Genomic DNA, 14,119 nt, shown 5'->3' on the forward strand with positions numbered 1-14,119 from the left:
ACTCAGTAAACAAGACTCGAACTTGGAAGAGAAGAATGTAATATCGGACCCAGTACGATAACCACTCCGCCACCGCCATACTCCACGTTAAGAGGAAACATTTACATACCTTAGGAGACACACAAGAGGGTTTAAGGGTGTGGGGGAAGGTGAAGAGAGAGAGAGAGTAAATGGGACAAGAGACAGCTTAATGAGGTGAGGTGGAGAGGTGTGGGTGACAGAAAATGAGGGGGAGGTGAGGAGGAGGGAGGAAGGGGAGGGGAGAGAGGTAGGGAAGGGAGGGGGGGATAGATGCTGATATTCTAAGAAGAGAAGAATAAGGGGAGATGAAGGAGAGGGGAGAAAAGAGTAATTAATGACGGGAAGAGGGGAGAGGTTGAATTAAGAGGAGGGGAGCAAAAGAGGGAGGGATGAGGAGAGCAGAGAGAGGAAGGGTGGGGGGGATATTATGAATGGAACATTATCGTAAATTTGAATGATTTTTTCGGGTTTGAATAAGAAAATATTAATCTAAACCCATTAGTTCCCTTAACTCTAACACCCTTTATCTACCCTTTAAGAAGTAGGGAGGGGAAGGGGTAGGGAGGGGAGGAGAGGGGAAAGGAAGGGGGTAGGGAGGGGAGGGGATAGGGAGGAGAGGGGGGATAGGGAGAAAAGGGTGTAGGTAGGGAGAGTAACTAACATCAGGGAGGTTTAACATAAGGGCGCTAACCTACTACAGGTTTATATATTATACTGTGAAATATTTAACTTATTTAAGACAAAAAAATCTATTTCAATTTAAGTTTAATTCACAAGTTCATTAGTTTCTATGTCACTTTTCCCCGGATTCGTAATACAATACTCAATTTATTCTGTATAAGAAGGATGACAGAGTTTGGGTTAATAACTACGAGGAAACTCTCTTGAAAATAACAATATTCTTAGGTAAAAAGTGTCCATCAGTTAGGTTAGTTTAGGTTAGGTTAGGTTAGTTTAGTTTAGGTTAGGTTAGGTTAAGGTAGGTGAGGTTAAGTTAAGTTAGATTAGGTTAGGTCTTGTCAAATACATCGTGGACAAGCCGGACCATACCGTCTTGGCGAGTACACCCTGGACCGGCCTGAGCTCTAGACAGGCGCTCACCCATCCACGTAATAACCAAAGTTAACGTAGCTTAACCTCAGTAGCCCCTGGACCGAGCTGGGAGACGCTGCGCCACGGGTCGAGGGGATAACATCATATATGCATGTAAGAAAGTTAGAATGTTTGGGGATTAAGAAGTTATAATTGCAACAACTGTATTTAGCTGAAGACTGGAATATATTGAGATGTGAGGGGGAATTACTTTAGCTGCGAGGACATGGATTTCTTTTAGCTGTGAGGGAGAGAGGTGATTTATTCTAGCTTTGAGGAACGTGAGGATAAATCATCTTAGCTTCGAGGTGGCGTAGGAATTGATTTAACTATGAAGAGGAGGAGGAGGTGGAGGAAGAGGAGAAGGACGAGGAGAAAGAGGATGAGGAGGGGGAGGAGGAAGAGGAGGAGGAAGAGGAGGAGGAAGAGGAGAAGGTGATGGGAGAAATAATTTAGCTGTGAGGAAGACTCGGCCTCCGCTACACCTTCACGACCGGAAACACAGTCGTAAAAAACATTAATCTGACATTAAAAGAAAAAGTTTTACACTCACAGTCTCTTTAACCTCATAAGGCTGATCATTTTCTATACCTCTGTTTTCTTTTCTTTACTTTCTTTTTTCTTTCTCTCTTTCTTTTTTTATTTCTTCCTCTCTCTCTCTCTCTTTTTCTTTCATTATCCCGTACGTTTTCTAATCCACTTGGAACTACTGCCGTTATGATTCCCAAGTTATTTTTTTTCTTTTTTTTCGATTCTGTAAAATTTTCGGCTCGTGTGATATATATTTTCCTTTAAGAAAGACACTTGTACATTCCCTGTCAGTAAAAGAAAAAAAGAAATGGTCTTCCATGCAACAAGTTCTCAAAAATATGCAATTATTTTCATGGAGTGCAACCCAGCTCTGCATCCTCACTGCAACATTGCTAGTATACGCGTGTTAAAGTTTATATACCATCTTGCAATGACTTTATACCGTCTTGCAATGACTTTCTTCATCCTTGCAATTATGGCTCGCCTTTGTAAGTGCTTGTTATGGTTTTGCAACATCTTTCTTTCTTTCTCACTTCTTTTCTCTGTATAACACATGCCATGGTACATCATCACCACCACCACTATCATCATCACCACCACCACCACCACTATCATCACTATCATCATCACCACCACCACCACCACTATCATCATCACTCTAATCATCATCATCACCACCCCCCACCCCCACACCTGAGTTTCACCCTGACACACCTTGAGACATGAAGGCTGGACTGACTGACCTGCAAAGCTCCTCATTATTTGTCTTCCTTCCCACAACAGAAACTCTTCCCTCTTCCGTTTATAGAGTTCTCAAATTTCCCAACTGCGTCATCTCATTAAGTGTCGCCTCTCCCCCTTTTCATGTCACAATAATCTTTGGCGAAGTTTTTTTTTCTGAGGAGCGAAGGAAGACGGTACAATAGATGTTCTCTCTGGTTTAGGTAAGAAGCGCGCGTGTGTGGGTGTGTGTGTGGTTGTGTGTGTGAGGGTGTGTGTGTGGTTGTGTGTGTGAGGGTGTGTGTGTGGGTGGGGGTTGTGTGTGTGTGTGTGTGTGTGTGTTTGGGTAGGAGGGAAGGTGATGGAAGAAGGGTAATGCAGTCGGTGTTTTGTACTCTCTCTCTCGATTTTTATTTTTATTTTCGTGTTTTTCTTTTGCTTCTTCTTTCCCCCCTTTCTTCTTCTTCTTCCTACCTATCTCTCTCTCTCTATCCCTCTTGTTCTATATCGGCCTCTCTTTTTATTCCCTGACTCCCTGACTTTTCCTCCTTTCTTTCTTTTCATCCCTTACTTTTTTCCTCTTTCCTTTCTCTCTCTCCTCCCCTTAGAAAGGATGAAAGCATCAAGTGGTGCTTTTTTTAATGAATACAGAGAGTGAGAGAGAGAGAGAGAGCTATATGCATATACCAACACACACACACCTCTCTCTCTCTCTCTCTCTCTCTCTCTCTCTCTCGCTTTATCGTCTCCGCAGTACTAATGGGTGAAAGCATCAACTGGCACTATGGAGAGAGGCAGTTGAGTAAATAACCATTATTGACTATAAGCTGCACACCCTGGCTCGGTCGTGCTCGGTCGTGCTCGGTCGTGCTTCATACTAACAGCACCAGGGGGAAGGGGAAGGTCAGCCGTGTGGACCAGTTTGTGGCTATAACGTGAAATATGTTGATTAAGCGGCAATAAATAATGTTTTTTTTTTCGTTTTGTTGATACAGGAATGTTCATGGATAGTAGCAGACATACACACATACAAATACTTATATATGTACGCACAAACATACTTACACACACACACACACACACACACACTTGCATGCCAATAGTCTTTATAAATGAATACTAGAATATTTACTCCCTAGTTTAACGTAATTGTGTATTATATTATATAAAACACAAACATAAACAGAAATTAAAACATACAATTTAATCAACATTCTCACATCACCTGACAACAACAACAACACGTAATCACCACACAAATATATATCATCACGTGGGAATATCATACCTGGCCAATATCGCTAATTATCACTACTACAATATACCAAACTGATGTTAGCCATGGACAATATCCCTACAAAGCCCAGGATAAAATTACAATACCGGATAAGAACGTTAGCTGCGTGCAATATCTCTTACGTTAAAAAAAAAAATTGAATCACCAACTCTAAAGAAATTTATTCCCGTAAGACATTATCGTAACTCAACACAGTAAGTCCGACCTTTAAAACTCTCAGATAAGAGTCAAGTATATTTTTGTAAGTTTGTCTCGAGGTGAAAAAAGTAAGTGTGTCTTCGGGTAACTTAAGCTCTTATGCTCTTCTGGTTTAAGGGTCATTCTTACGTTAGTTTCATTAGGGAGGTAAGAGTGTTATAAAACTATATTCAGCCTTGTGTTCTTCTGCTGTAAGGGTCATTATACTCACTTCGTCTCGGGGCAAGAGTGTTAAATGGCATTTTGTCTCTGGGTGTTGAATGAGCTGCTGTTGAAATACAAAGTTGTAAATAGACTAATTGAAGGCGAATCGAGTGGGAGTGAGGAAAGTGAGAGTGAAGTGAGAGGGGGGGAGTAAAAATGAGGATAAAAGTAGGGAGAGAGAGAGAAGAGTGAAGAAAGTGAGAGTAAGGAGAGAGGGGAAGAGGCAGTAAGAGGGAGACTAAAGATATCGAATGTAAACAGAGAAAGAGCGAGAGAGCGATAATGGAGGGGAGAGAACGAGGGAGGGAGAGATAATGGAGGGGACAGAATGAGGAAAAAGAGAATAGGGAGGGGGAGAGAAAGATTGAAGGAGAAGAGTGAGAGGTAACGATGGAAGGAACTACAATAACTGATAAAAGAAGATAAAAATATACATAATTCATGCGAGAAACAGAAGCCATATAATAGAGAGATAATCTCCTTCTCTCGGTCAATCTCTCCATTAAACTTTCTCAGGAGATTTTGTCTCTCAAAATTTTATTCATCTTCATCCCTCAATCTTGAATGAGAGAAAGAGGGAGTGAGAAAGATAGAGTGAGAGAAAGATACATAGATAAAGTGTCAGAAGATATAAAAACTTTGAAACTGATAGAATGCTAGAAAAGAGACAGACAGACAGACAGACAGACAGACAGACTATCTTCCATACCGTAATTACTAAAATGAACACAACCCACAGTATATAAATGAGTACACAAGATACCGTCAATAAACACTACATCATTATAATAATTTCCTCATGCACTGTTCACAAATTATATTCATTAATGACAAATAATTCTCTTTGTTGTGGTATTGGTTGGATCAGCTGACTCACTCACTGCCCATGAATAAATTACAATGAACAGTGATACAATAGAAACGAGAACAAACGTGTATAGTGGATTCTACACTCGGTTTCCGTCCTAAGGGCCTCTGGTTCGATCCCTAAGGTACTTCCCATTTGCCTTAGTCTGTCTATCTATCTATCTATTCTGTTTGTCTATCTGTCTGTCTGTGTCTGTCTGTATCTGTCTGTCTGTGTCTGTCTGTATCTGTCTGTCTGATCGTTATGACACACAAACTTATTATTAGGAGTCAAGACGTTCACCCACTCCTCTTCCTCCTCCTACTTACCTATCGGTCCCTCCTTTCTCCCTTTCCTTCTTCTCCTCTTCCTCATATCTTTCCCCAATATATCTTTTCCTCCCACCACGTCCTTCCTCCCCCAGTATGATTTTCCTCCCCAACACAACTTTCCTCCCCAGTGTACCCCTTCTCCCCCTGGTGGCACCATTATAAGCCAGACATAAGGAGTTTCAACCCAGTTTATTTTTTCCTTCAAGAGCTGACGTGAAGCTGGACGTCTGATGGACTGCTTCTTAACTTTCTAAAATTATTTCTGCTATAGTGACCATTTTCCCGTTCATGATGATGGTGGTGGTGATGGTGGTGATGATGGTGATGATGGTGATGGTGGTGGTGATGATGGTGGTGGTGATGGTGGTGGTGGTGGTGATGGTGGTGATGGTGGTGATGGTGATGTAGGTAGTGTATTTTCCTCTCTCTCTCTCTCTCTGTTCCAATCCATTTAACTCCACCTCTTTCCATTATATATTTACGCAACTTTCTCCTCTTTGACTCTCTCTCTCTCTCTCTCTCTCTCTTTTTGTCTCCCTTTCTCCCTCCCTTTCATCATCTTAATCTCTTCCTCTATCCCTCTACACCTGCCTACGTAATCGTCCGTAATCTCTTTATGCTTCTCTTTCTATCTCTCTTTCTCTATTACCTTCATCTGCGTCGTTTTCATTCTCTTTTCTTCTCTTTCTCTTTTCCATTCTTTCGTCACCTCAGTTTCCACGTCTATTCCACACACTTCAACACACCCTAACACCCCTCCATTACACCCCAACACTTCCCAGCACACCCTAACACTTCCCAGCCCACCCCAACACATCCCAACACATCTCAACACACCCCAACACACCTCTAACACATCTCCTCTGCCTGGCTCTTAGTATCCAATAACTTCACCTTCTGTGCCACGGGATCTTCAGGTAGTTCTTGGGTGTTGGAGTGTCTGCCTGATGAGTCTCCCGTTGTCTGCCTCCACCACCACTAACTTTGACGACTCCAGGTGTTAGAGGATGGTAGTGTGTCCCTCCATGTACAGCCTTGGTGCCTCCAGGTTGTGTTTCCATTCCCATTCTTGAAGCCTTCCAGGTATAATCACTTTCCACTTCACATTCTGATATTTACTTGGTTTGTATGTATGTATGTATGTATGTATGTATGATTTCACTCATGTATTACGGCAGACTTTAAGAAATACTCTAGGTAGAAATTATTCACATTAGTGGTATAATTAATGATGGGAAATTTTCATAAATTATACGACCTTAATCCTCGCTATAATTAATTACTCTTATACTGTGATGAATTGATTGTCAAAAAATGTTAAGAAAAAAAAATATATAACTTCAACATCAACTCGGAGGCAATTAACACTACAGGGGTCTGAAGTTTGGTGTTGTGGGTCTGAAGTTTGGTGTGGGTCTGAAGTTTGGTGTGAGGCGTCTGAAGTTAGTTGTTGGGGTCTGGAGTTGTGTAAGTCTTGAAGAGAGAGAAGACAGTACATCTTCCATCACTTGCGTCAAATTCACTCCACCAAAACAAAACAAATTATTTCACTTAAAACACCTAACTGGCCCTAATGTTCTGTCCCAGACCTGATAAACAAACACCAATTACCTATAATTACCTTCACAAACAGTACTATCATATCCTACGAAAATAAAATATGATTTGATATAATTAACTATTTTTTTCACTGGTTCATGATTATATTTGTCTAGTCGTGGAAATGTAACCTAACCTAACCTAACCAAGATCATATAATGTTTATCACTTCGTCTCATTTTAATCTTATATAATTAATAGGTAAATAACTCGCTATTAATTTCTCTACTGCCAACATCCATCTCCAATTATCTCTGGCGATATTTCCTTCATCTCTGACTTCCTATTCCACTAATTTTGTTTGACTTTTATGTAATTTTTTTTTATATTTGATGATGGATCCTGATGTTTTATTAAGGCGATAATTAGTGTGTGTGTGTGTGTGTGTGTGTGTGTGTGTGTTAGCTCATGTAAAGTATATATAGTTACATGTACACACACACATACAAGTTCATGGACCACAACAAATGGCCCATAAACTAACCTTCTTGTCGCTAACTACCGCGCAACTGCAATTACTAGCGGCTAACGAGCTATGGAACTACCGATGGCTGGTTTGTGGAGGCAGGCGGAACTACGGGGTCATATTACGTCCTCTCATAGTGACGCGTGCGTTGTGTTGGCAGCCAGATGATCCTCAAGACAACCTGACCTAACCCGACCTGGCTTGACCTGACCTGACCTACCATCGGTGTCCCAGTTAGCTTATAACCTGACCTGACCTACTGTAGCCTGGCCCGGTGTATCCTAACCTAATCTAACAGAACATAAACTGATTTAAGTTAACCTGATTTAACCTAACCTAACCTAACCTATCCTAACCTAACCTATCCTAACCTAACCTTGCACCCACTCGACCACCACAACACCAGGCGGACCCCCACACACACCGAGTGAGTGGGGGTCCGCCTGGTTGAACTAAGACGTATAAATGGTTTTATTTTGAGGAAGTTGTTGTGTGTTGACGATGGTGGCTGCCTGAGTCACCCGGGAGATGGATGACAGGGCGAGGCGATAAAGAATAATGGAGACACAGAACAGGAGACGATAATGAAACGGACGAACTGTGTGAAGCAACTTGATGATGATGAGTGACACTGACAACAACAGAAAGAAAAATGGATAGAGTGATTGATAGATGTATATAAATAGAATGAGAGAGAGAGAGAGAGAGAGAGAGAGAGAGAGAGAATATTGATAAAGTGAAAACAGTAAAAGCAGAATAGCTGAAAATGACAACAAGGAACACACACACACACACACACGCGCGCGCGACTTAACAGCAGGGAGGGGAAGGACAGGTGTAGCGCCCTGGTCAGACTCCATAATGTAAACACAGGTAAGGTAAGAACAGAGCCTCCCCTCCATAAGGAAACGTTCTGGCAGAGAGAGAGAAGGCGTTAAAACGTTCATCTGACGCACAATCTGTAAACGTTTCATTGTAGGGTGGATGGGGGAAACGTCAGGCGCTACTGTTTGTTCGTGCTGGCAGTATTGTTTGCTTGTGATGGCATTGTGTTTATGTTACTCATCAAAACATCTAAATGGTTAAGGATCACAAGTATTTATCAATTTATTTTGTGAAATATATTAATAAATGTTATGATAATCGTTTTGAAATAGATCACTAAATGTTAAGGTAATCGTATTTTGGTGATATATACAGTGAAATTAATCCCTGTATGATAAAACAGAGGAATAATACACTTAACACAACGATATTTACCTCACATAAAACAGTACAGTAAATTTAAGTAGAAAGGCAAGTGTATAAACCTCCAGTCAGTCATAAATAACTGTAACAGCGTCTTGACACATATTTGACCTCTCACTCACTCACTACTTTATCTCCCACTCCTTCACTCACTCCTTTATCTCCCACTCCTTCACTCACTCCTTTATCTCCCACTCCTTCACTCACTCCTTTATCTCCCACTCCTTAACTCACTCCTTTATCTCCCACTCCTTCACTCACTCCTTTGATGTGATTAAGAATAAGGTGGAGCTGGCAGACTACGTTGAAGCTTACAGTACAGGAAATTATTTTAGTCAAACATAAAATACTCACGTTGACTGTTCCTGTGATGGTTGTGTTCTGATGGTTGTGTTCTGATGGTTGTGTTCTGATGGTTGTGTTCTGATATTTGGTTATTATCTCTGATAAGGTATGTTCTGTGACAGTTTGTCTCTGATAGGTCTGTTCCAGGCTGTGTTCTGATGGCACAACATTTCTGGGCATGACTGTCATTCCCAGTAGATTGTGTTCTGATGAAGCATGTCTCTGATGGTTGTGTTCTGATGGTTGTGTTCTGATGGTTGTGTTCTGATAGGTGTGTTCAGATGGTTGTGTCTCTGATAGGTGTGTTCTGATGGTTGTGTCTCTGATAGGTGTGTTCTGATGGCTGTGTTCTGATGGTTGTGTTCTGATGGCTGTGTTCTGATGGTTGTGTTCTGATGGCTATGTCCTCCCCCACCCCATCAAACAGATCCACACTCTCGCATTTAATTCCTGCGGGCTAAAAAGTACTCCAGTTTACCCTTTGGTTAAGTCGAGGCAGTTAAAAGACTCTTCCTCTCCTCCTCCAAGGCAAGAGATGAGAGATGGGAGATAGAGAGATTCCTAAGAGACTAATAGAGAAGGTTTATAGCGCACACAAAGAGATATCTCATAGGAAGGAGAGATATGAGATGTGGTATAGAGAAGTGTTTGTGAGGATTTTCTGGGAACAGTCAATAGGTCTCTCTCTCTCTCTCTCTATCTCTCTCTCTCTCTCTCTCTCTCTCTATCTCTCTGATCCTCTGCTTTGAGACTAATTTATATTTGTGATGAGAATGTGATATAAATTCCTGATCTTAGTGATATATACAGTTAATATGTATATGTGTATATGTAAGGTGTATATGCAATGTATATATGTAAAGTAAATAGTATACGCTGTTTTATTCGTTATTTCCCGTTATTGTTGTTTTTCGTGTTTGATATATAGTGAATAATTAAGAAAATACGAATTTGTTATATATTATTATTAGTTTTGTGTAATGGATATATATAATGATAATACGTCTTTTGTTATTCATTATTAACTGTTATTGATTTTTTCATTATACACACAATGTGATGAAAAGAGAATGTGGGTTTGTTATTCATTGCTAATTATTATTGCTATATTTCGTATCATCACAAGAAAGATGTCTTAAAGTGACTATACATTAAAACGTTTTCTTAAAGTGACTATACATTAAAACGTTTTCTTAAAGTGACTGTACATTAAAACGTTTTCTTAAAGTGACTATACATTAAAACGTTTTCTTAAAGTGACTATACATTAAAACGTTTTCTTAAAGTGAACTATACATTAAAACGTTTTCTTAAAGTGACTATACATTAAAACGTTTTCTTAAAGTGAACTATACATTAAACGTTGAGAATGGCGTCACCTTAAGTTCAGATCACGTTGAAAGGAACCGTGAGGAAGGCTGACGTTATGAGGGTATAAACTAACTCTTATGTCGAGGAAGATGGAGAGAGGTGGTGGAGGTGGTGTTGGAGGGTGGTGATGAGGGGTGGTGATGAGGGGTCTGATGGTGGTGGTGAGGGGTCTGATGGTGGTGAGGGTGGGGGATGGGGGGTGGTGAGGTGGTGGTGGAGATGGAGGTAGTCGTGGTGGGTGCTGGAGGAGAGTGGGAGAGGAAGGAGAAAGGGGAACTGGAGGAAGAGGAAGGAAAGAGGCACTGAAGGAGGAAGGAAGAAGAAGAAGAGGAGGAGGAGGAGGAGGAGGAGGAGGTTGCAGAAGACATCAATACTCACCCTTCATCCATCCTGTGTTCCGGCAAAGTCTTGAATCACCTCAGTAAACTTACACACACACACACTGGCTTTAATATGAACTAAAACCAAAACAACAACAACAACAACTACTACTACTACTACTACTACTACTACTACTACTACTACTACTACTACTAACACAAAAACTACAACAACAACCACCACCACTACCATTCCCCCCAAAATAAACAAGTACTGACTAATCAATACAAAAATATACGTAAAACTTTTCTTTTCTTCTCTGTAAAAAAAAAATCCTGTAAAGAATTATCCCTCCTGAGCCTCGCTAGCCCACGGAGCTAAACAGGAACTTATAATGAGCCGAATTAATGCTCGTGAAAGTCTGGAAATATTCACGTGATACAAGCTGTCACCTGGGCCTTCAGGTGTGGGTAGTGACGTGACCTGTTGTTGGGGATGACGTGAGGTGTTAGGGATGACGTGAGGTGGTGGGGATGACGTGAGGTGGTGGGGATGACGTGAGGTGTTGGGGATGACGTGAGGTGTTGGGGATGACGTGAGGTGTTGGGGTGTGATATGAGTTGGGGTGGGGCGTGATATGAGCTGGGGTGACGAGGTGGTGGGGGTGACGTGAGGTGGGAGGGTGACATGAGGTGAGAGGTGACATACGGTGGGTGTGACATGATATGGGGAGTAACATAAATAGTGATATGTGTTGCTGGGAGTGAGAGAGAGTATGTATTTGTGTGTGTGTGTGTGTGTGTAAGAGAAAAGAAAGTAAAAGAAAGAAAAGAAACAAGAGAGAGAGAGAGCACCTAGGCCACGGATGAATGATAGTCTCTCAGTAAACAACAATGAGGGTAAAATATTCCAGGAATGAACCTTGACTCAGGGAGGAGAGTGATGGGCATCGCACAGCATCGCACAGCATATTTTACAGCATCTTACAGCATCTTCAAGTATCTTACAGCATATTTGACAGCATCTTGAAGCATATCGTAGGTAGTAGGTAGATAGGCAGCTATCAAACAGGGAGGTACTACCGCCTGGGAAGATATTGGAAGCATAATGTGTTGTCTAATGGTAGACCCTGCTGCCATATGTGACCAAGTCCCAGGTTGCTGATCTAACTTTCTGCCTCATTTACACACAATTGCAGGGTCTCAATTGTTTCTCTGACAACACAACTTACATATATCGTTTCTCACTCTTGGTCTGATTTATTTTTGTTTATTTATGTATTAATTTATGGTGTAATTTATGTTTTTTTTTCTTTTGCCTTCATTGTCGTCTCCTTCCAGAGGCCCCGATGTGGGTCGATGGCCTGTGCCGGGGTAGGCTAATCCCCGTGAAGAAGAAAACAAATCACAGCATCTTACAATATCTTTCACAGCATCTCACAATATGTTGCAACCTTCCCACCCCGCAACCCCACCCCACCTGGCCCAACCCCACTGCACCGCACCGCACCCCACCCAACCCCACCCACTAGCAGCACACTGCACCCCACCTCAGCCCAGCAGAGTCACCTTAGCACTCCTTCCAGTCATCTCTAACTCTCACCTTAACCCGGATCGGGCAAGAGTTAACACAGCGCATGAGGATTACGTCAGCTGATGGGACTTCTAGCTAACACGGCCTTCACTAAAACGCTGGCTCAGAGTGTCCCATTAGGGTGAGAGAGAGAGAGAGTTGTTTCATCGTTATTCATATTGTATTTTTTTATTTATGTTGTAGGATAGAGAGAGCGAAAGAGACAGACAGACAGACAGACATAGAACCACAGAGAAAACGACAGACAGACAGACACAAACAGAAAGTTAAAGAGAAAGACATAAACAGAGCCACAGACAGACACAGTGCCACAGACAGACACAGTGCCACAGACAGACACAGTGCCACAGAGAGATAGAACAAACAGAGTAAAGTGGCACTGCATTATCTAGAATAAACTGAGGTCTGATGGATTATGTGCTCTCCGTCCCTCCCTCCCTCCCCCCCTCCCCGCCCCCCCTCGCCCCTCTCGCGCCCCCCTCCCCCCAGCTGCTCTCTAACACACTAATTTCCAGAATCAACACACTTAAAACAAACTCATGAAGGAGGAACCAATATGGCGACCCACTACTGTAGTAGAGAGAGAGAGAGAGAGAGAGAGAGAGAGAGAGAGAAGAGAAGATATAAGAAAGATAAGAGCGAAAGAGAGAGACGGATAAGTAGGTGAAATAGGGAAGAAGTAAAACACATAAGTATGGTAATTATATACAATATTCCTTACGAGTTATATATTATTATTATATAACCACAATTTAATACTAATTAGAAAGTATTTAAAAATCTATTAACAAAAACACTCATTAGTTAGACGCCATAAGAACCGTCATAGTAGTAATTAAATATTTAACGAGGAGGTACATTCCTAATTAGGTAGTTAACGAGGAGGTACATTCCTAATTAAATATTCAACGAGGAGGTACATTGATAATTAGGTAATTAAGGAACCTTTATCTACCGAACTCGTTATTGGTGGAGAGGAAGAAAATAACACGGCTGTGAACCAGGCCAGTGTAACCATTAGCGTGTTGATGAGGGTAATCTAGGGGAGTATTGGCACGCGTTTCAGAAGAGTGAGGTGTACCCTGCCGATACCCCGACCACGATAACAACAACAGACAGTGGTGGGGGTGAGGTGGGTGGGGGTGAGGGGGAGGGTGTGGGGTGAGGGGGAGGGGTGAGGGGGAGGGTGTGGGGTGAGGGGGAGGGTGTGGGGTTCGGGTGTAGAGCGTAGTGGCTAATGAACTGTAGTGGTGAGTTATGTTGTAGGTGTTTGTAATATTATGGGTGGGGGTGTGAGTGGTTCAGGTTTTAGTCTTCCCTCCACTCCCCACTCCACTCCACTCCACTCCACACCCCCACTCCACTCCCCACTCACTCCCACTCCCCACTCCAAGTACATATTACCATAGCTCAGAATAACCAGGTCCTCATCTCCTTATTAAGAGAGAAGGACTTTACTACTACACTCTTGTTGTTTCTCCTTGAGGCTCTCAGTGTGTGTGTGTGGATTGATACATACATACATACATATCATACTTACATACATACATACATATCATACTTACATAATGAAACAGGTCATGAAAGGAGAAAATTAAAATACAGGTAATAGGGTTTAATCTCAAGCCTTTTAGTACAAAATGAATAGGTGACGGTAATTGTGACGCAGTGTTATGGTGGCTCAGAGAGAGAGAGAGAGAGAGAGAGAGAGAGAGAGAGAGAGAGAGGGACTCCTTTGTATAAGATGCATCGAGGAAATAAATAAACTGAATTTATCTGACAATGTCTTTATAGATCTTAGGACACCATTGTGAAAGGAGATTTCCGATTGTCTCTTTTGTCTGCTGTGTTGGTCGTCTGCTGTGTTGGCTGTCTGCTGTGTTGGTCGTCTGCTGTGTTGGCTGTCTACTGTGTGGGCTGTCTGCTGTGTTGAT

General features: G+C 41.9%; 1 protein-coding gene across 1 annotated transcript in view; it reads right to left on the reverse strand.

The window, feature by feature from the left end:
- Nucleotides 1-14,119, reverse strand: part of LOC121867422 (sperm acrosomal protein FSA-ACR.1-like) — a 55,802-nt gene that overhangs the window by 21,650 nt on the left and 20,033 nt on the right. Inside the window, exon 3 of the mRNA XM_042367333.1 lies at nucleotides 8,910-9,207. Within this exon, the coding sequence (XP_042223267.1) occupies nucleotides 8,910-9,207 (298 nt within the window). The remainder of the gene's footprint in view (nucleotides 1-8,909; nucleotides 9,208-14,119) is intronic.

This window comes from Homarus americanus, unplaced genomic scaffold (assembly GCF_018991925.1).
Source record: "Homarus americanus isolate GMGI-L3 unplaced genomic scaffold, GMGI_Hamer_2.0 scaffold23598, whole genome shotgun sequence".
In the NCBI taxonomy this organism is placed as follows: Eukaryota; Metazoa; Arthropoda; class Malacostraca; order Decapoda; family Nephropidae; genus Homarus; species Homarus americanus.